Genomic DNA, 26823 nt, shown 5'->3' on the forward strand with positions numbered 1-26823 from the left:
CTGTGAGTTACAGAACATTGTAGGCTAGTGTGATAATCTTGATGTTCCATATGACGCTTGCCTGAAATAATTAAGCAAACTAATTTGATAATACCATATCAATAAATTGGTAATATCAGCTTGAAAATGTATGGAGGTTTTTACAACGGTACACCCAGAATCAACTAATAATAGCAGAGGTGCAGTCAGTGCAGCGGTTCATGAGTAAAAAAATAAGTGCCAGGGCTCTCAAGAGGACCCAGCTTGCGCCTGCTCATAGCAGCGATTAGTGCTGCCTATAACAGAACCAACTACTAACCATGAAACCCTACAAGTGGGGAAAGGATGTGTCATAATGGCCAGAGCTGTTGACTTTGGAGCTGGGGAACCAGTTTTGAGTCTCGGCATATGCGCAACATTCTGTGATTCTTGGCAAAACACTTAATGTCAAGTGCCTATCGAGTCTCGGTGTCACTTAATCTCCCAGTGACTACCAAAAATGAATGTGTCCTTAACTGGTGCTCATGAAAAGCACTCCAATACCTTTGGGTCGACTTCATGGTATAAGCCCCAGTGTTGACGATTAAGTTTCCAGTGCTGATCACCGGAAACCACCAGCTCAAATTACCCACTCCGTGTCCTTCAAAAAGGTGAGGCCTAGAATGAAAATGGCAAAAACAGCTCACCAGTGATGGCAACAATCCCATCCAATGCAAAAGACCAATGCAAGCATTTATGACCTGAAATACGTTAGATCAAAATGCATTTTCTGAATGAACTTGGAGGTTGCACACTTGCACTGGCGTGTTTCCTACTCAGGCATACTATGCACCTTTTTCGGAGAGAGACATGTACCCTTTTGAGTAATACTTAGAAATAAAAAAAATAATACTGTAGAACAACAATACTCAACAAGGGTGTAAGTGAGTGGACTTAAAGTGGGGAAGAAAAGTCTGATGGAGTAATTGACTGTTGCAATTCACTGAAAGTAGCTCATAATGGGAAACGCATGGTGTGCTTCTTGAATATTGAACCCACAATATCAATGGAACACCGAGGAGCAAATATTGAAAACAATATTGATAGGTAAGTAAGTCTAGATTTTCTATCCCTAGCTCCATGTTTATGTACCTACACAGGACATACATCTTCCAGGTCGGTGGATGAGGAGTTAGGAAGATTAAATCTATGCTTACGTTTATGTATTTACTGTCCGATATTTGTCCCTCCATGTTCTGTTCTCAATATTCCTGCATATCGATATTGTTGGTGTCGATATTCACTAGTGCAATAGAAATGAAGCACACAGTCACATGTGTGGTCCAAATTCAGTGGCCTAGCAAGGGGGGCGGTCCGCACCGAGTGGCACGAGTTTCAGGGGCGGTACCACCCGCCACTACCGTTACCTGCGGCCATCGCTACAAACTTAGGGATGTCCGGCCCGCCCACCCCTGTTCTTACTTGCGGCCAGTGCAGGAATCGCCAGCACCTCGCCACCGCTCTTACCTGCGGCCAGTGCAGGAATCGCCAGCACCTCGCCCCCGCTCTTACCTGCGGCCAGTGCAGGACTCGCCAGCACTTTGCCCCCGCTCTTACCTGCGGCCAGTGCAGGAATCGCCAGCACTTTGCCCCCGCTCTTACCTGCGGTCAGTGCAGGAATCGCCAGCAACTCGCCCCCGCTCCTACCTGCGGCCAGTGCAGGAATCGCCAGCACTTCGCCCCCGCTCTCACCTGCGGTCACTGCAGGAATCGCCAGCAACTCGCCCCCGCTCTTACCTGCGGCCAGTGCAGGAATCGCCAGCACCTCGCCCCCGCTCTTACCTGCGGCCAGTGCAAGACTCGCCAGCACCTCGCCCCCGCTCTTACCGGCGGCCAGTGCAGAAATCGCCAGCACCTCGCCCCCCTGCTCGTACCTGCGGCCAGTGCAGGAATCGCCAGCACCTCGCCCCCGATCTTACCTGCGGCCAGTGCAGGACTCGCCAGCACCTCGCCCCCGCTCTCACCTGCGGCCAGTGCAGGAATCGCCAGCACCTCGCCCCCGCTCTTACCTGCGGCCAGTGCAGGACTCGCCAGCACCTCGCCCCCGCTCTCACCTGCGGCCAGTGCAGGAATCGCCAGCACCTCGCCCCCGCTCTTACCTGCGGCCAGTGCAGGAATCGCCAGCACCTCGCCCCCGCTCTTACCTGCGGCCAGTGCAGGAATCGCCAGCACCTCGCCCCCGCTCTTACCTGCGGCCAGTGCAGGAATCGCCAGCACCTCGCCCCCGATCTTACCTGCGGCCATCGCCAGCACCTCGCCCCCGCTCTTACCTGCGGCCAGTGCAGGAATCGCCAGCACCTCGCCCCCTCTCTTACCTGCGGCCAGTGCAGGAATCGCCAGCACCTCGCCCCCACTCTTACCTGCGGCCAGAGCAGGAATTGCCAGGACCTCGCCCCCGCTCTTACCTGCGGCCAGTGCAAGAATTGCCAGTACTTCGCCCCGCTCTTACCTGCGGCCAGTGCAGGACTCGCCAGTACAGTACTTCGCCCCCGCTCTTACCTGCGGCCAGTGCAGGAATCGCCAGCACCTCGCCCCGCTCTTACCTACAGCCAGTGCAGGACTCGCCAGCACTTCGCCCCCGCTCTTACCTGCGGCCAGTGCAGGAATCGCCAGCACCCCACCCCCTCTCTTACCTGCGGCCGTCGCGGGGCAGCAAACACAGGGGCTGCCATGGGTGCCACAATGTCTAGCTACGCCACTGTTCAGATACCAACCTTATCTTTCGCACTCAATCCCTGTACTAATTTCAAGGAATCCCCAGGAAATAACCATATTCAGTGCATACTCTGTGCATCAGTTCAAAGCCCCCAGTGAGCTGATAGTGCGCGGATCCCTGTGCCTCCCTTTTAACTTCTGCGAAAGGCTAAAATATCAACCCTGATCAAAGTGGGCTTTGCAAGTGCTTTTGAAATGTGAATCCAGTTTGATTTCTGTAAGAACGGCCTGCTCGCTGACTGATGAATGAAAGGCATGTTTCTGATGTAATCAGGTGCTGCGAGACTGCTCATAATAGATTAGCGCCGTGTCAACATGTCACTGAACGTGGCTATTAGCGTCCTTTGTCAGTTTCTCAAACATGGGCTCCTTTGCCGTCTCTGAACTCTCCGGATTTCGCTGTTTGTCAGTGTGAGATAAACGGGTCTTTTAGCCTGCCCCATTGTTGTGGATGGCGTGTAATCCTCAGTAGTGAAACAGGTTACCGAGGCCCGCCGCTTGAATGGCGAAGACTGAGCCCAGTGAGTCTATTGAAGACGAGGGACAAAGGGGGGCTGAGCAGCGGCTGCCTTACTCTGCAAAGGTCGTGCACCGGGTTTAAGAGGTTTACACCCGGAGTAAAATCCCCTCGGGGCTTCTCAATAGTGTAACCTAGATGTATTTATGAATACCTTTTACATGGGGGTACCATAACTGGGTGCGTCACAGCACTTTACAAATGGAACAAGACATCAGGAAAAAGTAGATGCGGGTCATTGGCATGTAATTAAAATAGAAAAAAATGAATGTTATTAATGATGGGGTATATTTGTCCACAACTTATTTATTAAGCACTTTTTACATAGTGATCCCGGCATCAACAGATGTATTAGGGCGCTTTCCTCTAGAACAACGAGATGTAATATTTTACAGTAACATTACAAGCATTGACATTAAGATTAAAACGCCTATAGGTCAAACCTTTTTAGTCAGAAGACTAAGTTATTGACTTTACCAATGCTTATTTTTAAAGCATAGTGAAAATATTTTAAAATAACATTTAAAATGCAGCAGTGTGCCATCTTGGAACAATGTGTCTTTTTGAGGGGAAAAAAAACCCTCAAAGAAGGCCGCCATGCACCTTGGCACATGGACATGATTTCCAAGGTCAAAGCCATGAGTGAACTAAGAGGCAAGTCAGTATCATGTTAACCCACAACATGGCCTAGATTCTTATTTTAGTTAAATAATTTTTATTAAGAATATACTCACAGAAAAATGAAGATAGTAGGCAATATCTCCAGAACAATACAATAAAACATTAGCATATAGAATATGAGCTAAGAAATATATAATAGAAGCTACAAAACAAGAGTAAACAAAATGCATAAAACTTATAAAAGGTAATTGCAAAACAAGCAAGTTGTAGATGGAGAAAAATTAGTAGGAGTGGGGGCAGTTTCTGTGAAATAAGCTGTGAAGAACATAGCTAATAATGAGGAAATTTGTATATAAAAAGATGGGAAAGAAGAGGAGATTCTTATTTTAAATGGAGCATGATTACAGTCTATTCAATAAAAAATAACAGGTACTTGTACAGCGCACATCCCGAACTCAAGTATTTAAAAGTGCTCTCATGTGTGATAATAAAAAATGGAGGCTCTGTGAAATAAAATATTTGCATAGGATCACAAAATTTAGACAAGCAGAGAAACCAGTCTTGATTCCAGGTTATCTGTTTTTTAAATCCAGCCACCAGATGAGCATCGCTGTCTGTCGCCTGTACATCAATGTTCAATGTTTTTATGTTTTACTCTTGGGCACAGAGACAGATGACTTTACTCTGGCCTCCAAGGGCCAACTATCACACCAATAATGCATCTATTTGGAAGGTGTCACACCTCAAACACCCCTTTCCCCCCCAAAGCTATGCCTCTGATTCCTAAACTCTGTTAGAGTGCTAGGACTGTGAGCTATCACCCACATTTATAGCACCGAAACCCTCTCTCACAGACTCGGCATGAAGGGCCCTTTTGCCAAAGGCCCCATCCACCATAGAAAGTAGAGGCAGGTAAATGAAACAACAGTCTACTGGGATCATTTTCCTGCCCAGCGTGTATGAAGCAGGATTTTTTGTGAATTCGCTTTTTATTCCTGCCAGGGAATTAAAATACCCACCACTTCACTGGTCTGTGATGTGATTTAGTTCCTTGTATGTCCATCTGACGTATGACGTTCTGTACATAAAAAAAGAGCAGTGCGAGGTAAGAAGATGGCACACAGATCTGGCCACTGTGATCTTGGCAAGAATTTGAACAAAAGATCCCCAAGAACACTTTTATTGCGCCTTTACTGATCTGCTTAGAATACAAGGAGCTATGAGATTCATAGAGATAGCCCATTAATTATGGGAATTGAAATATACTAGCAGCCATAGGTCTGCCTATCTCTTGTGGTGGACTTCACCACCAAACAGAGAGTCAAGAATGACAAGTGAAATGAAGAACAAGTAGATTCCTTGGGTGGGAGCCGGACATAGGAGCTAGTAGTTGGGAGTTTCATGGTACAGAGATATCTTGAGATTATGAAGAAGTGAGAGTCTTAACTAAACCACTACCATCCTGTTCAGATGATGCATTAATACAGCATATTTAGGCTGCGTATCCTCTGTATTGTCTTGGTAACAGCAGATCTGACAAACTCAGGACCGACGTTTCCATAAGGTGAGGAATAGCAGCAGCCTTGCGGCGCTTGATAGCAGCGGTGCTAAATTACTGAAAAAAAACAATGAAAATAGTTTATTTCAGTTTGTGAGGAGCTCACCAGCTGGAAAAACTGTATTCAGTCTGGAGTGCTAAAGGTCCAGTACCATTCCTGGTCAAACTGCTTTCTGTGTAATAAGGATGTAAAAGAAACGTACCACACTTAATCAGTAGAGAACCTCCGACCTATCTCCCTTCTGCCCTACCTGGCTAAAGTGGCAGAAAAAGCTATTAACGTACAACTGATGGATTTCGTGGAGGAGGCTGTTCTCCTGCATGACACCCAGTTTGGTTTACGTCCCCGCCACTCAACTGAATCGGCGCTCCTGATGGCAGTGGAGACCCTACGCCAGGGGGTGGATGAAGGGCAGACCATGGCCCTCATCCTACTGGACCTAAGTGCGGCATTCGACACTTAGCACATACCACCTTGCTACAGTGTCTGAATAATGGAGGAATATCGGGTACTGCACTTAGATGGTTCCAGTCCTTCCTGACGGGGAGAGGCTTCCAGGTCCGCCAGGGTGAATGCTATTCAGGGGAGATCTGTTTGGGACAGGGCGTGCCCCAGGGCTCATCCCTGAGCCCCACCCTGTTTAATTTATATGTCTCCCCAGTGGCCTCTATTGTGGAGGGTCATGGCCTGCACATAGTATCCTACGCCGACGATACGCAGCTGGCTATCTCCCTATCGCGCGCACCCGGTCTTGCGGTGGACCAATTCAGAACCTGTATGCAGGAGTTGGCAACCTGTATGTCCACCAATTGCCTCAAATTAAATGGCAATAAGACCGAGGTGCTCGTGGTGGGGGGGAGCCCATCTGTGTGGTCGTTGGCGTGGTGGCCCTATTTCCTAGGCGAGGTTCCAACCCCCTGTCGGGAAGCCAAGAATCTTGGAGTTTGGCTTGATGCTGATTTGTCCTTTGGACCTCAGATAGGCCGTGTGGTGGGTGTCTGTTTCAGCGTCCTAAAAAGTCTGCGGAAGGTCTTAGATCTACTTCCCATGTCTGCCCGTAGGACGCTGGTACATGCCCTCGTCACATCACGCCTGGACTACGGCAACCTACTGTACCTAGGAGGAACCAGTAAGGTATTAAATCGTCTCCAGGTACTGCAGAATGCGGCAGCTCGCCTTATTCTGAAGCTTCCTAAAAGATCGGCCTCCAAAGTAGCCCTTCAGACTCTTCACTGGCTTCCAGTGAAGAGCAGGGTCGAGTTTAAGGCCCTCTGTACCTGCCATCGTATCCTTAATGGGAGGGCACCAGCACCACTCCAGAGTCTGGTCTCCAAATACGAACCTACGCGAGCGCTGCGCTCCTCCCATGGTGGCCTACTAAAGGTCCCTAGGACAAGAAAGGCTCGCATGGGAGGCAGATCCTTTCGCTACTTGGTGGCGAAGGGCTGGAACGCCCTACCCTTGGACCTTCGACTAGAATCGTCTGAAGCCGGCTTCAGGAAGAAGATAAAAACACATCTCTACACACGGTAACTCTAGCTGACTCTGCGGCCTGCTTGCATGAGTTTTTCTGTCTTAGCGCAGAGACACGCTAGTTGAGCGTAACCGCGCGCCCTATAAAACTCCCTTATTATTATTAAAGGTATGAGTGGTAAAGGCTTTCGTGGTAACCACGCATGCGTTGTAATGCATGCATGGTTAATGCTTCAGTGGAAACGGCTGCGTTGTAGTGGCCGTTTCCCGTGTTTGACCCCCATGGCAATCGGTTCGAAAACCAGCAATTTCTCTCAGGTTTTCAACCTCCCAAGATTGATAGAATGAGCACGGTTGTGTACCAATAACCATCTGTTCTATAGAGCCAAGAAGCAACTAGAGCTGAATGTGATCTCTATATTCTGCTCGATGCAGTGTATCTGTCATAAGAAGCATGGGATCATTCATACCCTGTCCTATATCACTGGTGAGTTTGCTATTGTGACCAGCAGACCCGCATGCTTAGAGGATCCCTCTGCTTCACAGGATCTTGTTATAGACACTGCAAGCTTAGAGGATCTCTCTGCTTCACAGGATCTTGTAATAGAGGCCGTAAGCTCAGAGGATCCCTCTGCTTCAGAGGCTCTTGTTACAGAGGCCGCAGGCTTAGAGGATCCCTATGCTTCACAGGATCTTGTTACAGAGGCCGCAGGCTTAGAGGATCCCTCTGCTTCACAGGATCTTGTCACAGAGGTCGCAGGCTTAGAGGATCCCTCTGCTTCACAGGATCCTGTTACAGAGGCTGCAGGCTTAGAGGATCCCTCTGCTTCACAGGATCTTGTTACATTGGCTGCAAGCTTAGTGGATCCCTCTGCTTCACATGATCTTGTTACAGAGGCCACAAGCTTAGGGGATCCCTCTGCTTTACAGGATCTTGTTATAGAGGCAGCAGGCTTAGAGGATACATCTGCTTCACTGGATCTTGTTACAGAGCCCACAAGCTTAGAGGATCCCTCTGCTTCTCAGGATCTTGTTGCAGAGGCCGCAAGCTTAGAGGATCCCTCTGCTTCACAGTATCTTGTTACAGAGGCCGCATGCTTAGTGGATCCCTCTGCTTCACAGGATCTTGTTTTAGAGGCAGCAGGCTTAGAGTATCCCTCTGCTTCACAGGATCTTGTTATAGAGGCAGCAGGCTTAGAGGATCCCTCTGCTGCACAGGATCTTGTTATAGAGGCAGCAGGCTTAGAGGATACATCTGCTTCACTGGATCTTGTTACAGAGCCCACAAGCTTAGAGGATCCCTCTGCTTCTCAGGATCTTGTTGCAGAGGCCGCAAGCTTAGAGGATCCCTCTGCTTCACAGGATCTTGTTACAGAGGCCGCATGCTTAGTGGATCCCTCTGCTTCACAGGATCTTGTTTTAGAGGCAGCAGGCTTAGAGTATCCCTCTGCTTCACAGGATCTTGTTATAGAGGCAGCAGGCTTAGAGGATCCCTCTGCTGCACAGGATCTTGTTATAGAGGCCGCAAGCTTAGAGGATACCTCTGCTTCACAGGATCTTGGTATAGAGGCAACAAGCTTAGAGGATCCTTCTGCTTCACAGGATCTTGTTATAGACGCCGCAAGCTTAGAGGATCCTTCTGCTTCACAGGATCTTGTTATAGACGCCGCAAGCTTAGAGGATACCTCTGCTTCACAGGATCTTGTCATAGAGGCAGCATAGGGAAAAGCTAATAAATGAACTTGGTCCATATGGCTGCTTCTCCAAGGATGGAGCTGGGTCAAGTTCCTGACTTTTTTCTTGAAATTAAAACAGACGCTTCAACAGCTTTGAAAACATAATTAGAAATGGTGATATGTTGGATCTGAAAATAAAAGAAATTTAAAGGGGATTAAAGATTTTGTTGATGCTCGACTAAACTAAGCTCAGGAAAGCATGATGTGTCATTATGTGAGATCTGTTATGCTAAGCCTGAGAAGCCATAGGCCTAGTACTGGTCGCTAAGCTCTGTTGAAAGCTTGAACAGGAAAGATGTGGATGATACCAGCACAATGTGAGTGTTCGGCTAAACTAAGCTCAGGAAAGCATGATGTGTCATTATGTGAGATCTGTTGTGCTAAGCCTGAGAAGCCATAGGCCTAGTACTGGTCGCTAAGCTCTGTTGAAAGCTTGAACAGGAAAGATGTGGATGATACCAGCACAATGTGAGTGTTCGGCTAAACTAAGCTCAGGAAAGCATGATGTGTCATTATGTGAGATCTCGCATGCTAAGTCTGAGAAGCTGTAGGGCTAGTTCTGATCACTAAGCTCTGTTGAAAGCTTGAACAGAAGAGATGTGGATGATACCAGCACAAAGCTGGTGCTACACTCAAGCAATTTCCCACAATGATGGACATGTGAGGATATCAAAGAAGTGCTCGATCTCGTGCTCTGGGCAGTCACAAGTAGGCTATGTTTCCGGACAATGTGTGCTGATGAGAGCTGAAAACAAGTTGTAAATACTGCGTGAATTTACTTAACTGTTGAAACCTAAATGAAATTAACGTTTTATCAACTTTCATTTACGCTTCGCTAAAGGATCGTCGCTTCAGTAGTTCCTAGGCAACCCCTAGACACTAGTTCTAGCTGATAATAATCAATAGCTACATTCAGTCAGGCATTTTGTTACATTTAACATGCATGTCATGAATCAGCATACATTGAATCATCTGAATCGGGATATTTGCATAGTCATTGGTTATACTGAAAACCTGATTTGGTGCTGCGCACTCCGATCATCAGTGAGAGTCCAGAATTAAAGATGTACCTCGGGCTGGACCTTGCTTCGGTGGCGCCCTTGGCAGAAAGAAATGTGATGTTCTCACTGCTGCTGGCGATTGGGGTAAGGCATCAATGAGCCCTTTTTTTGTTCACGGGTCAGTCGGTGGGTCGCTGCATCAGGCCGTGGCTGGCCTCAAGTCTCTCTCAGTGGCGTTCCCCGGCTCGCCTGATTCACCCACCACTTAGACAAGTTGTTTGTGGGGCATATGTGGTTGCTTATTCGTGGGTGGTGGGGTGGTAGGTTGATGGGGTCTGAGGATGTCACCTGTGGCAGGTGAAGAAGTAACAATTCAAAGTGTTTTAGTCTAAATCATTAGAACTGTGTGCGAGGGGCGCTGCTGGCAGCTTCCTGCGTGCCTCTGAAGATTGACTCCTTGGGCCTGGGCCCAGCTCGCTCATGCCAACTCTGGCCCTGGATATAACCAGTGTAGGTGCACAAAAAAGGGAAGGACAACACCTACTCACCCAAAGGGACTACACTCTCCTTTCATGCACACCGCGCTTTGTTGGTGCAGGTGAAACTCAAAGTGCACTATGGCCGACCATGGACGCTGATTTCTGTGTCATTTCATCTCTTCTCACTACTGCGCATAGGCTGGAACAAGGACACAATCTGCAAAGGGTCCTCTAAGTAAGAACGCATTTCATGAAAAGTAGTCATTTAAAGTTTTCCTTTCCACAATCTACTTGTTTCAGGGTAAAATGGAGTCCTGCTCTTACAAGCAGGCCTGCCACTGCCATTCAAGACCATACTGCATACGTTTTGATGGTAAAACTGGTACACACGTGGTATATGCTCCTCCATTCTTGTACTGATTTGTTTTATAAACAAGGCAACTCTGCCAGCACAAACCAGGAATCAAAAGTATACCTTTCTCCATGCAGACCTGCACATTGATTATTAAATCCCTGTGACTCGAAACTGTGTGGGTGGTTACGTGTGCCTGAGTGCATGCATGCATGTATGTGAGAGTATGTGTACAGTATGCATGAAAATGAAGAATACAGTATATGATGTATTACTGTATGAGGCAGCAAGAAGTGTTTTGTCAGGTCAAACAGATTGCACTGCGATAGGTACTATATAAATAATAATTGTAAATCTGTGTTTGTAAAAATCATGTTTTATTGTGCCACATTTATTTAAAATGGCTTCGTAAAAATAAGTTGCAATAAAGCACATTTTTATTGGGAAGGCAATAGTCTATCACAAGTAAAAGTTACTAACCTGTTAGGTCTGTCAAAGGTTTCAGTAAATTAAACCTGAGCTCAACACCTGTTCGTTATAGCACAGAAAACCAGGCTTAATTTAGAGAAAAGGTGTAAAGCATTTAGAAGTACCAAAATAGTTAAAAAGTCAAACACATAAATCAATAAAAATCCCACTCTAATTTATAAAATGAAAGAATAACGTATTAATGAAAAATACACCAACACAATAAAAATCCAATAAGGGGTGCCAGAGATATGGATTTTTAAAAATGTAAGTGAAAATAGCGCATAAAGCATAAATAGCCAGTGGCACACATCCCTCTTTAGTTTCAATATCTAGCCCTGGTCCTCGGGGGCCTAATGTAGCAAGGAGGGGCAGTCCATGCGGCCCCCTCCGATTATGCTTTAAAGCCCGGGCGGCTGTGGTCCCCAAGGCTCTTACGAGTAGGAAGAGGGAAGTCCTGGTGTCCCCCCTCCATTATTTACATAAAGCCCCAAGGAGGTGTTGGTCCCCGGGGCCCAAAACATCTGTAGGAGAGGGGCACCATGCACCCCATTCCAATTTTAAGCATGCCCCAGGGCCTGGCCCACCCGAGGGCTAAAGTATAAACATGCACAGACGACGACACTTGTTTTTTTTATTGTGTATCGAATTCACAAATATTCATGAATTTGCTGCAATTTAAATATTTTTTTTTAATAATGCTCTTTTTGCCATGGCAAAGTCCCTGGGGGAACCCAGCACAAGGCATAGGGGGTCAGTGTATTCCTATCCTGCCCACTTTTCTTTATTTTTATATTTTAAACATATATATCTATAGCCATTGCTATAGATTTATATACATGTATGTACTTTGAAGACGTGCTTGATTACATTTCATCGTATATTACTGTTACCTAATACGTTATTACATACTTTATTAATTACATTAATAATGAATTAGCCTCCAACGACTGACATGCTACGCCTAATACATACATTAACATAAGTAGCCAATAGAAATGAGAAATAAGAAATATTTTTGGATTAAGTGGTGCCTGAAAACAATTTCTTTGGCAAATTCCAGAGCCAGTGTGTGCATTTAAAGTGAAGGTAGTTGAAATAGTCTGATGCCTTTTCGATGACTCTTGCACGGGCTGTGGCACCTGACACGCCATTCCCTGTAGGGCGCTATAACATCTGGTTCGCAGTGTTCCGGTTTAAAACTGTTACAAAGCCCGATTAGAGACAGTCATTCTCAAGTCATAAAACGCGGAGCACGTAAGTTCGCCCTCCGCTTCCAAGCACACTACGAAGGGCTCCGCAGCTCGGCTGATTGACGCTTTCATTGACTCGTGACACGCGTGGGTGAAAGTTATTGGTAATTCATGAAATAGAAGCGTGCGTCGAGTGCCTCCGGGCTATTTGTTTCTGCAGTGGAGAAATTACAAAGAGTTATAGAAATATGTTGTTCCTGATTTATAAAGGACGATTACTCACGAAGGACAGTGTCACAAGGCAGCCAGCGGTTCAGTCATAAAGGCGGAGGGGGCGCCCCCGTGACGCAGGAGGCAGGAATTCCCCCAGAAAGGCGCCCGGGCTCGGCGCTTTCATCCAGAGGCCCCTGCCCTAACCGGGGAGCATGGGGGCTCATTGTTGCTTCACGAAGTGAGGGGGCTGCGGGAGAGGCAGCGCGCGGGGCCGTGCTACTGATTCATGCTTGTTATGCTCGCCCAAACTGCTCTTTTGTGAGGAAAACATTGTACACGGCGAGTAAGGTCAGGGTCTTCTCTCACTTGGAGAAACGGAGGTGGAAAACGTTGCCACCAAATAAATTACAAAAATGAAATAAATCGCGGGTGCCGTGGCTCATTTCAGCCGAACTGTGGTCTCAAGTTGATATATTAAGTTGGGAAATAAAAGGGGTACGTCATTTGCAGATAAACATAACTACCAACTTTACCTTGAACCCTCATACATGAGAAGTGTAATACGTTTGCCATTACTACCCCCTCCAAATTATGGAACAAAATGACCCTGATACCATAGATGTTTTCCCCCTAGGTTGTGTACGGGTGCAAAGCCGTATATATCATTACCATTATGCAATCCTGTAGGTGCCGACCAGTATTCCGCAGGGCCACGCGAGTGCCCGTCCGACCCTTTGTATGCATAGGACTCTGTGAGTTAAATTCACTTGCTCAGGATCAAACATCGTAATCCAGTGGCAAAGTTAGGATTCGAAACCAAGAACTCTTTTCACCACATCTCCTAGTCAGTTTGTTGGTGCAGTTTTTTTGGGAGAAGAAAGGTCAATTGCATGATGTACTTATGTTTGCAGATCGGGATGGGTGAGATAGTTTGGGATGAAAGTATTGGTAGTTCTAAATAATGATGATATAGCTCCAGTGCCACGCAAGAGAGTTTTTAACTCTTTCATAATGCTTAGCAGTGGTCGGGCTGGTGAGCAGCTTGTCAAGAAAATTAGTTTTAGTAGAGGTGCTGCTTTTTAGTGTACAAGGTGCAACAAATTCAACCAGGCAATCTAAACCCAACACGTGTCCTCTAAAAATATATACCATTGGGTCTAGCCAGCGCTATATAAACTCTCAAAATAAATAAATAAATACCACTTTAAGTCATTTTCCACAATGAGCACAATATTTGATATCCTTTTTTTATCATTGGGAATATGGTATACAGAAATAGCGCCAGATATAAACATAGTGCCCTAATATTGTATCCTAAAAGTGATTATATTTTGTAAATTGTTATTAAAGTTTTTAACGGTGAAAAGTACAAACATCACAACTTGAGCCTTCTTATGGTCACACAATATTAATGACATCATTCTAAACATTTACAAAAAGTTTCACTTTTGTGTGTAGATTTTCTGTCATTTGCTCCAAAGAGGCTATATTTTGTAGAAAATATTTAGAACACAATGTTTACTTCAGGCAAATTTCTGACAATGATATTGTGGGACCACGCCTCTAAGGACAAAATCAACTGAAAGCACTCTTCTTTAACATTGAAAGCTAAATACATATATTCCAGCGACTGAATAATTTCTAGGCAGACACAGTCATCAATCGTGGACCTAACATTTTTGTCTGTGTTCTGCAGATAATGACCCGCTAAGTCAGGCTGTAGCGCGTGTTATTTTAACAACTACTTGAGTTAAGCCAACGCTTCTCCTGCTGTTCAACAGGCCTGTGTGGACCTGACGGTGTGTACACCATGGCATGCCCGCTTGACGAGGCGAGAGGCCCAAGCATCGCATATTGTGTCTATCTTCAATGGAGCACTGTGTAAATATTCATGTTGCTACTGTTCCAGTCTCGCATTCCTACATTGAGTAGATGTCCCTTGAAATTCTTGGCTTGTTTTTGCAGTTGTATCACGGTTGCTAGGTAACATTTCTCATTACACTCTCAGATGAGCGGCGGCAGTGGATATCATTCCAGATCTTGGTACAGAAGGACATTAGCTCCAGACATAGTCTACATCTTTGATCGCCCTGTTAGAACGACAAGCAGCTAATTAAGCATTGACCTGCACCATGTTTGGAAAGGTCTGATTGACGCAGCCAATCATAATGCTTAAAAGGCTGACATCAACTACTGTTGTTCGCCTGCGCTCTGACTTCAGTGCCCATGTGGAACGGAGACAAGAGGCAGACAAGAGTGGGCGAGTGTCAGCATATGTTGTGTAGGAGGAGGAGCTAAGGCCCAATATCCTTTCTGGCTTCAATCTTACAGGTGTCTGTCTCTGGTAATTTCATGTAACCTCATTAGCTACAGGATAACTCCGGTTAACCACACACTTTATAAACCAAAATTAAATAAAATCTTGCCTTCCACCCAGATCCATATTGAAGGGAGAGCAATTAACAGCAGTTAAACCCTCGACAGAGGGCATTCAATACTATCTTGAACAGAGTGCAATAACGCTTTAATAGTTGCAGAGTGGCTGTAATTTAATGAATTGTTTTGTCTTTTAAATTTTTTAGATGCCCTGACTACAACATTACACTCCTTAAATATTTTATTTTACAATTCTCCTGTAAGCCAAATAACAAATGCATTTCACTATATTCTAGATCCAAACAGTACATTTAGCATTTGTTAATACATTTACTGTTGGATATTTAATGCTTTTAAACAAGTAGAGACATGTGGGTGGGGCCTGTGCATTGAGGAAGGTAAACACAAACATGTGTATGTGGCAGCAAAATAAACAGAGGTCCATCTGCCCAGGACAGCTAACCATTCTTCTGTGTAGCTAAATAGTCCCCTGAAAGTAAATCCTGTAAAAATGAAATGGCTGCTCCCTTCTACAAAAGTGTTGGATGGAGAGTGTAAAAAGAAAATGCAAAGCAAGAATGTCAACAGACACAAAAGCACGGGCAGTATGGGAAGAGTTAAAGGAGTAGTGCTTAACGAAATGTATGCACTTCCAATGTGAATATCAGAAACGAACATTCAAGTTTTATTAGTTAGCCAGTGAGAGACATGTCAACATCTAAAACATGTCACTGCCGATCTGGGAAATGCTCAGAGCCAGCAAAATGTGTCCCTTTGTCGATCTAGCCTTCTCTGAAGGTACACACTTGCTGAATTTGTGGAACAGGATGAACTTTCAGCAAAACATCCAAAATAAAAATTGGCAAATCTTCGACCTTACATAAGAGGCAACATTTTTTTAATGCCTAAATATTCCAAACCCACTTTACTCAAACGCTAGGACTGGATACATTTACTTCTGTAACTACAGGCCTAACAAATAAGGCAAAGTCTGGATAATGAATTTAGGTACCGGTCGTACGGATACATTTATGTGTGGGCGAAATTTTGAGATCTTTGTTGTTTCCAAAAAATCATTCGCAGTCTATGTTTTCATATACATGCTATGATGCTGCTGTCCAGAGAGCCTTTGTGTAGAGTTCTCCATAGCCGAGACCTCCACATAAGGGGAATAGGATCCCTGTGCAAATGTACATTTATTTTGTTTATTTTCCTTCACAGGGAACATATTTTTTCCTAATGGCGAAACCCAATCTCCACTAAATCTGGGAGTGATTCGTTCCTCTTCCTACTCTGGAAAATAATTTACTCCAGCCGGAGTGAGGTTTTGGATCTGAACTTTTTAAAGATATGGCATTGCCGAGCACCTGGATTCCTTTGAAGCTACCTAATAGATTTAGGCATGTTAGAAATTAATCAATCAGTCAGTCAGTCAATCAATCAATCAGTCAGACAGAAATCCTAAGGGCTGACTGAAGTTGTAAAAGAGTAGTGTTGTAGTGTAGTGTTGAGGAAGAGTAGCCATGAGTAACTGTGTTGTGGTTATAGAGGAAAACCAAATATTGGCATGTTGTTTCCAGATGTTACAAAAGAGTGAAAACATGTTAGCATGGAGCTAGGGGCATCTAAGCAGTCTCTCTGGGTGGTTGGGGTGGTATTATTGTGGTAAGCAGTAGAGAGGTCCAGAAGGAATAAATGGTAAAGCAGCTCTGGTCTGTGAGGATGTAATCACAAACCAAGAAGAGAACGGCTTTGATGCTGTCTGAGTGCAAATCCTGATTGATATGAGTCCACAATAACCCACTCACCATTTCTGAAAAATGATGGGAGTCCAACTATAGTGAAGTAGTTATGTAGGATGGATCTACATAATGAAGGATATTTAAAACGAGTAAGCTTGAAGGCACGAGACCGGTCAATTATAACCCACTGAAGGTCCATGCATTCTCTTACTTTTACAGTTGGAGTAGCATCAATTGGTACACAAGAGGAAAATGGGTGCTATATTTTTGTATGGTGGAAAAGCAAATGACAAGGGTCTGAGGAAAAGTTTTAGGGACTCTTTGGGGAGCCATAAGTGCTGTTGGGAGATAAGGGCACCATCTAAACATGCAACCACAACGTATACGGTTTATATTTGCATCAATGGTTTGCAATTGATGGTATGCTCAAGGGAGTGCACTGGAAAGTAACATACAACATTGGAACTGCAATTGTGGATAAGGCAGAGATGTATTTAAATTAGGGCGTCAAGCCAGACTTTTTTATACAATACAATAACATTTATAAAGAGCGCAGCTGGGTTTGGAAAAGCGTCTTGGCGCAGGCAGCATAATTGTTTATCCCATTAACATTTATATCATTTATTCATTTTTTTTCCACAAAGGACTGGATGACAAGAAAGGGTGAGATTGTTAGTTAATGGTGTAGTGTCCTATGTACATATCAATTCCTGTCTGCCTGATAGTCTATCACTTTCCCTGTCTGTCAGTTTTCCTGTCTCTCTAGCCTCCTAATTCTCGAGTTCCTCATAATTTACACGTACTGGATAGCCACATATATTTTAAAAGTAGGAATACAACTCCTGCAAGCAACAGTAAAGGTACTGTGTCCCATACATAGCATTTTGAACCATGTGCACTGTACCAAACGTATCTTTAGTACAACATTTCCTGCAAGGCGCAGGCAGAAGTAATACTCGCTCTGAAATTCTTTGCTACACACACGTTCTATCTCAATCTCTTGCAACTTTTAAGAAAAGGGTGGTCGGGAAGTACAGCCACATTTTCTATTAGAGTTTATCATTCCTAGTGCATGCGATCATATTTTCTTGGATTTAAAGGAAAACTTGAAACTCTACCTTTCTTGGCACCAGTCTCTATTGGAGGCTGACGTATCATGGCATACACTTTCCATTTTGAAGAAATACCACCTCAGTTATTTTTTCTCAAGTTTTGATAAAACTCCAAGTGCCTCTGAGATTGGGAACAGCTGGTCCATGGCATTTTTCAAGTTTCAATATGCCCAGCCGCATAATTTCGTTAGGAGGTTCCAATACAACTTTCCTTAATACAATTTTCTTACTACACAGTTAGCACAAGCCCTTTAACAAGAACTAGTGACTTTGGTTACTTGCTTATGAACGGGTGCATTCAGAATCTGTGCAATAATATGGACTCATATGCAGTATGGCTTGTGGAAATTTCAAAGCCAACACTAAAATAACTTGCTGTGGTTCTGTTTCAAATGAAGCACAGACTTCTTAATGCTCTAGGCACACTTTCGAGACTCCACACTTGGAATCATGGATGCATGTGTATAGTGGAAAGAGCTAGCCACCACAGGCATGGCAATGACCAAGAAATCATGCTGTTAGAAAGTAAACCTTCCATCACATTGGTGCACGCTATGGGTTTCTCGCTACCTACCCATCAACTACTATAGTCTTCTATCTGGTGATAGTGATTGCAGTCAGTAGCTATGTGTAAATCATATTTTGACGCTGAAGCTGTTTAAATTGCACTAGAAACGTGGTATAGTAATAGTGTACGTTTATAGAACAACATCATTGTTGTTATACTATTACTGATAATAATACACATTCTATGCTACTGATAAAAGTAATAAAGATGATGGCCATACCAGTAATGCTAATATTAATAACAATCATAACATTAACATTAATAATGATGAATATAATTATAATATCGATAGCATCTAGCAGTAGCGCTTCAATAGATTATGTACCATTAAGGGCCTCATTCCGAGTGGTCGGGAGGGGTTTCTCTGTTGGATACCGCTCCGGCTCATCTGGCCAGTTGTTCCTGCAACGCTATTACCCTGTGCGGGAACACTGAGCCGAGGTTTACTGACTGTGGACCTATATATGGTAAAGCCACAGAAAAAGGAATGTCGACACAGGCATAGCCCAGCCCATACCCGAATCCAAAGTACCACCGGGAGCAGAATAATCTCTCTCCCACACAAGCCAGGTTACAGCCTGCCCCGCCCTCTGAATCACTGCTGCTGATGCAAGAGGGCATAAGTGTCACCTTTGAAGTCTCCTGAATGGGGAAAACATGCAGATTTGCATCAGGTATTTGTGGGTACACAGAGTTATTGCCCATTCTGGGGAGTAAACTCATAATGGCTGGATTTAGGTGTTGCATCTCTTTCTGGCCAACTAATAATAAGGTAGGCAATAATAAAAACTGTTTTCTGGAGTACTATGACATCATAAAAATGAAGTAGGAAGTGCCATACAGTGGTCAAATATTGCTATCATGATGCAAGGTTTTAGGGTCTAAGCTTATAAAGTCATATGACAGTGAACTATTAAGCCCTGGTTCTGTTATATCACTGAGTAATTACTGGAGGGATAAAACATTATTTGGTTAAGCTAGTATAGCAAGAAGTAACTGTATTTGTCCAAGTGCTCAGTTTATCTTAATTTGGCAATATGAGTGTTATAGGAATGGCAGGATGAGCATCGATTTCAACGCCATGATCTGTTCTCACTAAAGCTTCTACCAATTTTCAAGACCTTCCCACCATCATCCTTAGGTATACTAACAAAAGAATGCATTTTAATATCATGCTGCCAAACTATTGTAGCCACAATCCACAGTATCCCCTAGCAATATAAAGTGAAAGTAAATATAAATCTTATAAAGATAAGCATAGCTTTACTACTTCCCATATACTCCCCACATATGTTCATAAGTACTTGATAATAATTAAGTCCACATAGATATATATGTATAGCATAATAATAAGCATATCGATGATAATATATTATATATATATATATATATATATATATATGTATGTTGTCAAATAGTTTTTTATTATTATGTTATAGTTAGGACCTAGTTTCCATAGAGAAAGCGTTTTCTGGTTTGCTAATAACTTTGGCGCCATTTGACGAATCTTCACAAAATGTTCTAAAAAAAAAAAGTGTCCTCTTTGCCTAGTACTACTTGGAAAGGAAGTGGGGACCAAGAAAGAAGGGGGTCTTAAAATGCATTTTCCCATAGGGATTTTGAACACAACTATAGCCCAAACCGATGGATGCAATTACACCAAATTTAGTAGAAAGCTAGATCTAGGTCCAGAACGAGCCCTTTTTGTAATTTGGTGTAAATCCGTTCAGTATTTTTTTGAGTTATGAAAGAAAAAAAGGTTTATAGATATGTCTGTCATCAGTGATGTAATTTGAGATGTCATCAGGGATGTCACTGACCATGTTATCAGTGATGTGATATGTGTGGTCATAAGCAGTGCATTGCAGGTGCATAAGTTATAGTTAGCTCGGGTAACTATAATTGCTGCATTTCGATGTTTTTGTGCGTGTAAAATCTGAGCCTAACTATAAAGATCCTGTAACCTTTGATTTTTTCAGCGAAGAATATACCATGAGTAAGACTTGTAAGAGTTGAAACGCGTTGGTGGTTGCTGAATGCAATAAACTAGTGAATATCTACCGAAGACTTGTGTGCAGCAGCGTTTTTATAATAAAAAAGTAGATGTAGAATATAAACCTAGGTACATATTTATATGAGGAAAGCGTTCCTGCTGTAGCAAAAGACAGTGCAGGATAGAAGTTGGAAACAACCACTCTGCAGTACACGGACGCCCTCCCCAGCTCATGCCCACTGCCCTGGAAAAAGTACAAAGTATCATCCTCATCTCCATTGCTCATCCCTGCTCCCATGTTTCCCTCCCCCTCCCCCACCATCGCCAGAGCTCCGGGCTGCCCTGATCACCAACCCTTACTGTCAGTTTCTCCCACACACTCTATACCTGTTATTGGGGTTTCTTAAACAGGATATCCCTCCCACAGGACACCCTATGCTATAAAATGCAGTGTGCAGACCCCAATATTGACATTTCAGCAATGCTCAGGGGAAGCACTTAGGAAATGCGAGATCCTTGAAGGTGGCTTAAACCTCCTGAATTGCCCTAATTACCAAGCTTTGCCAAAACCTCAGCCTACCCTTAAATATGATTCAAAGCCTACTTTCAAATATATCATCTTGTGTGCAGAACTGTGCAAAATGCTTTTACAACACACCGACAAAAAAAGTGATCTAGAATTTGAAGAAATTCATAGTTGTAAAAAAGGGGTTCGGTTTGGGAATTTTTAGCAAAAGTGTTTCAGAAAAATCCGGGTGTTTGCAAATACCCTAGCAATTTGCGGTACAGCAAGGCATGGTGAGGGGAGGGCTCAGACCCTGACGTGTCAGCAGCATTTCGTATCTGCGATATTTGTGTTTATGAACTTTATTGCCATAAAAATTTGCTGATGTTTCACAAATGCTTTGGACTAAAAACTACTTGTTCTTTTTCTTCTCCTGCAGTTCCACCAGGTGAGAAGAGTGATGACCATCCTTTTCCTGACTATGGTTATTTCATACTTCAGTTGCATGAAAGCTGCCCCCATGAAAGAAGCCGGCATCAGAGGACAAGGCAGCTTGGTGTACCCAGGGCTGAGGACCCACGGGACTCTGGAGAGCATAGGTGGGCCCAAAGGCAGTTCAAGAGGGGGGCTGCCATCGCTAGCAGACACTTTCGAACAAGTCATCGAGGAGATGCTTGAAGATGAGCAGAGCATGAGGCCCAGCGAAGAGAACAAGGACGCGGACATGTTTACATCTCGAGTCATGCTGAGCAGTCAAGTGCCTTTGGAGCCCCCTCTCCTCTTCCTGCTCGAGGAGTACAAAAACTACTTGGATGCTGCAAATATGTCCATGAGGGTCCGGCGTCACTCCGACCCCGCTCGCCGCGGGGAACTGAGCGTGTGTGACAGTATTAGCGAGTGGGTGACGGCATCTGACAAAAAGACTGCCGTGGACATGTCAGGGCAGACGGTAACTGTCCTGGAGAAGGTCCCAGTACCCAAAGGCCAACTGAAGCAATACTTCTACGAGACCAAATGTAACCCTATGGGTTACATGAAGGAGGGCTGCAGGGGCATTGACAAGAGGTACTGGAACTCCCAGTGCCGAACTACTCAGTCGTATGTGCGCGCGCTCACCATGGATAACAAGAAGAAAGTGGGCTGGCGGTTCATCAGAATAGACACTTCATGTGTATGTACATTGACCATTAAAAGGGGAAGATAGTGAATTTATGATGTATAGATTATATTGAGACAGAAAATATCTATTTGTACATATACATAACAGGGTAAATTATTCAGAACGAGAAAATTATTTTATGGACTGCATGTATAAATGAAGTTTATACAGTACAGTGGTTCTACACTCTATTTATTGAACATATCCATGACCTTGAGGGAATCAAAAGTCATCTGCGCACAACTTAAAATTAAGTCCGCATTACATTCCTCGATTACATTGTGGTTTGTTGCCGTTGCCAAGAATTGAAAGCGTAAAAAAAAAGTGAAACGACTAAATTGCATGCTGCTTCAATTGTGAATTGATCAATTGTCCTCTTTCAGGCTAAATTTGAACCAAAACATTCCGTTTACATTTTAGACAGTATCTTTATTCCTGTTAGTGGTCTATCTGTTTACTGCTTTTAACTTCGGATAGCGTTGGAATTAAAACAATGTCACGGTGCTGTTGTCATAGCTTTACTGTTTATTTTTTTATTCCCAAAAGGTTAACACAATCATCGAGATTTGTTCTGGACAAGAATTAACTCATTTTGTATGTTGTGAAGGTGTTTGCAATATCAAATCAGACTACTGAAAAAAAAATAATAAAAAAAGTAAGGCAACCGAAAAAGAATGCTGATGTTAAATGTTCCGGCCTGCATCCTACAGGTTTGCAAGCAGCATTTCTTGTACGCGTTTGCGTATGCATCACGCTGTTTATGTTTATTCTTGTGGAGTAACTTTTTAAAAAAAATGTGTGTTTCCTTTGTTGCGTTGGAAAGCATTTTATGGAAGCTTTATAAGATATGGCACAAGTTATCCAAATCAAGCACAGCAATTTGTGAAAAAATGAAGAAAACACCGCATGATAATGATTATAGTGTATGCAGCAAGAAATACAAAATGGCGTGGATGACCAGGTCAAATGTTTTGATTAAGGACCTCTAAAAGAAAACAGTGAACTAAATGCAAAGAATAAGTAGATTGATGTGGCCTTGGCCAATTTGACAAGGAACTTCATGTTCTTGGGCTTTTTAAATCAATGCACAGCCCTACGTTTTAGTTGGTAACCATGTTGTGATAGTTTAGGGTCTGGGGGGTGGTATGTCGCTGAAATTCTTTTGCAAGTTTGGACAGGAAATTCAGGTTGACGCAATGGACTCATCAGTTGGTGACCCATAGCATGTATGGTTTCTGCAACCAGAATACTGTTCTTCTAATGATCTTCCAAAGGCATCAAATCTGCCTCAGCCTTCCAGTTTCAAAATGGCTTCCAGACAGAATGTGACTCTGTTGGAATCATTAGCACCCTAGGTTTCCTTGGAATACCATGGTGACTCACAGAGTGCCTTCTTAGATGGCAGCACAAATGGGCCTGCTGTTAGTGTGGAGTTTACATACCACCTTCCAAAAGCATTTATTAGCAATGGGGTTTGCAGCGATTGAACAAACGGCAACAGAGATGGCAGGGTGGGTCATCTGTGACCAAAACCAAGCGCTTCAATGAGCATAAAATGAGGCCGTAGTGTACGATGTGTACATTAACTAGTTAGAGTTCCCTCTGTGTATGTATCATGGACTTTAGAAATATGATCCCATGGGTCTCTGAAAAATGTGAGAAATGTTATGTGTAGAAGAAAAGAGTTGGGAGAACTGTCGCAACAACAGTGTATCAAAGTGAGCCAGGTGGGGTTACTTGTGCTAGAGTTCCCACCATAGCTCAGCTGACTTGACGGACCATGAACAAAAGTTAGATCCAAGCTTTTACAACAAATCCAAGATCAAAACCAATAATGTGTGAAATATTTACAGGCAGTTTGGATCCATTCCAGATTTACAGCTTAACATTTAATTACGTAAATAAGTTGGATTTTGAGTCAGAGTATGTACATTTATTTTACATACATATTGTGAAAATCTGGCCTGAATCCAGCACTCTTGGTGGTACATTGGACACCCGTGGCCCAATAGATTGTTTCACAAAAATGACACCCAGAGTTCAGACTTTACTATTGAGTTACAGGTAGAATTATATAAAGAAAGCACCTGGTTTCACTGCGTTATTTTTTAGATAAACTATTTTTTCAATGTTTTTAGTGCAGAAAACCACGGCGTTTCGATACGCATTCTAGAAAACCAACTTAAGCAACAGGAAAAAATTCAGACATATTTTAATGTTTATATCTGTCTTGCCTTGTCTCCCATCCATCTCTGGGACCATAGCAACCGTACCACCACTGGTCTGGCGACCACATGGAGAAAACAGTGGGTAACATTTAACTTCACAGGAAAACAATAAAGGGAAGCAAAGATTCCCAGAGGAAATTTCGTTTTGTAATGATTATAAAATTGTGGCATCAGCCCAGGCACAAATAATGAAATCCACACTGACCGTAAGGCAGCAATTGCCCGCAAGAAAAACAAGTGATGATTTCATTAGGCTCAATATAAGGCAACCTCAAATGTATTTTGGCTCATTGTTATCCGCTTTAGTTCTATGCAAAAAAATTAAAAAAGTGATGGGTAGAATTCTTGAATACGATTTTGTTATTTATATAGTGTTTTACCGAACGTGCTTCACATAGACCACTTTAAAAATACAGTTATTTTCACTCAAGTAAAATTGGTACTCACTTACTGACCTCATCAATCTTGCTTGAATTCGAACAATTGACGTGACGATCTCACCCACAATTAATCTAAGCCATTGGTAATGCTCTGGGCTGCATCCCAGTCCATTGACTCGTATCTGTGCTACGGACAAGGAACAATCATATGCAAATCAGCCTCAGTCCTTCTCCAATAGGAACAGTGCAGCACTATCTTTCAGGCCCAGTCCCCTCTGTATAACAAAGGTAACCCAACTTGAATCTCAAGTCAAAGTGATCAACATAACCCCTGTCTTAACATAACTATCAATCTAGGTTGTGACAATAAAAAATAAATAAAAAAAGTAATAAGTGGTATGATTGAATGAATCTCGGCGAATGGAAATTACTCCTGGCCATATTATGGCCCACTATCAGCATATCTTCATTGAAAAAAAGGGAGCAGTCTATCTTAAACCGGTAGGCCATGTACCCTCTAAAGGAGACCAATAACCCAATGCATTCTTGAACCAAAAGGACAACATTTACATTTTATAATGTTTTCTAGAGGAAAGGTCGAGCAAATCTGCATATCTTGCAGAAGAAACACAAGCAGTCTGCCCAGAATTGGTAGGCAATGTACCTTTTTTAGTAGAGAAGGATAGGTACCTAACTTCTCTCTGTGCCTAGAGACACAGACAACACATCACAAATTATTTTAACTAATTTTATTTAACTTAGGGTAAGGTTACCAGATGAGGCAATGTCCTCCAGGACACCTTCAACGAGGGTTCACCTAAACTGGACCATTTGGGCTAATGTTCCATATGCTGAGGAAAGGTAGAGGAAAAGGCTGAAGTAAAACAAGGTATTAAGGGTGATTTGAAGACTTCTAGTAACCTTAACATAGAAAGTCTCTATGGAGACCAAAAGTAGGAAGGCCGTGATTTGGTTAAATCTTAACCAATAGAAGTGCAACCTAGGTTGAAACACCTTAATGGTTCTGTGTTGTCTCTTTCGAGAGAGGGTGTGACCTATCAGACTGGGCAAGGCTGCACCATTTGGAGGTGGAAAGGGGCTGATTGGCACAAGGTTTTTCCCTTTTGGTAATGTCAAAGACCAGTTAAAAATTGATGGAAGTTCAACCACAACTTGTTCCCCACTAACATTAAGAAGCATTAGCGGAAACACTTCCACTCTTATTTTGTATTACTTTTCAGGGCTGTCAATAAATGGACTGGTCCTTTTCAAGGGATGCATATGACAGATTAGTTCTGTCCACCATTTCCCAAAGTAATTCATTGAGTTGAGCTTAACATTTCTGCAAGCGGGAGAGCAAGCTAACAGTGTAGTGCAATGCATCCAGACACCCAAACTGGGACACTGCTGATTACAGCCTTAGCAGTTTTAGCACCACTGAGATATAAAGGAAAGGTATCTCCATGTCACTTTTGTTAAGTCTTGCTGTGGTCTGTTTGTGGCAAAGGTACTTCATGCATGTCGACAGGCCTACTGCTTTGTTAAAAGTGAGACTCTCTGAAAATGTAAGTTACTGTCTGTGGCCTTGTTCTCAATATGAAAAAGAATATATATATATATATATATATATATATATATATATATATATATATATATATATATATCCACCAAGTGTAATATAAATATTTATTGTATTTCGAGTATATTTATATAATGATGTTATTGACGCATTGAAACTGGCATTTATTCCTTAAAGCATCTGAAGCATATTGTAAATAAAATTACGCTATTTAAGTGTACTAATTAACATATAATATATGTTTAAATATAGACATTTTTAATGTTTCTAAATATATTTTCAAAATACATAAAGCTTGTTTTTGCACCATGTGACTTTTCTCTGGCTGTAAAACCAACGTGAGCGTTGTGTGTTCCTTGTTGAGTATACGTTTCAACATTATTTGTAAAGGCGAGACTTGCTATTCCGACAATGAACCACGTTAGAGATTTCTAACATGAATAGTTCTCCATACCTGTATTAACTCGGGACATTTAAAAACGTCTACATTGTCCTATCTCATCCCACGTAGCCATTTGCGGATACTAGACTATCTTCATTGAAATCCAAGAGTTAGTAGACAGCACTGTGTCCCACAGAGAGTACAGTACATGTGTGTTCAAATCAAGGCTTCTTAAGAGAAACTTCGATAGAAGAAACAGAAAACATGTCTTAACAGTGTTTCTTTATACATATTTTGTAAAATATATTTCCTAAGTAGTTGTATATTTTAGAAACAATACTGAAGGTAAACTCATGCAACTGCTCAAAACCATTAGGTCTTCCACAAAACACAAGAGCATTAATACCCTGCAGAGAAAAAAAAAGCCTATGTGCCGTCCAGAGGATCTGGTTCC

The 26823-nt window shown here is 43.0% G+C and overlaps 1 protein-coding gene across 2 annotated transcripts in view; it reads left to right on the plus strand.

The window, feature by feature from the left end:
* BDNF (brain derived neurotrophic factor) overlaps positions 1 to 25982 on the plus strand; it is a 113809-nt gene extending 87827 nt beyond the window's left edge. For both annotated transcript variants that reach the window (XM_078684204.1, XM_078684203.1), the window contains exon 2: positions 21081 to 25982. In XM_078684204.1, coding sequence (XP_078540330.1) covers positions 21102 to 21845 — 744 coding nt within the window. In that variant the 5' untranslated portion in view covers positions 21081 to 21101 and the 3' untranslated portion in view covers positions 21846 to 25982. The remainder of the gene's footprint in view (positions 1 to 21080) is intronic.
* The last annotated feature ends 841 nt before the right edge of the window (positions 25983 to 26823 follow it).

The sequence above is a fragment of the Lissotriton helveticus genome, chromosome 3_2 (assembly GCF_964261635.1).
Source record: "Lissotriton helveticus chromosome 3_2, aLisHel1.1, whole genome shotgun sequence".
NCBI classification, from domain to species: Eukaryota; Metazoa; Chordata; class Amphibia; order Caudata; family Salamandridae; genus Lissotriton; species Lissotriton helveticus.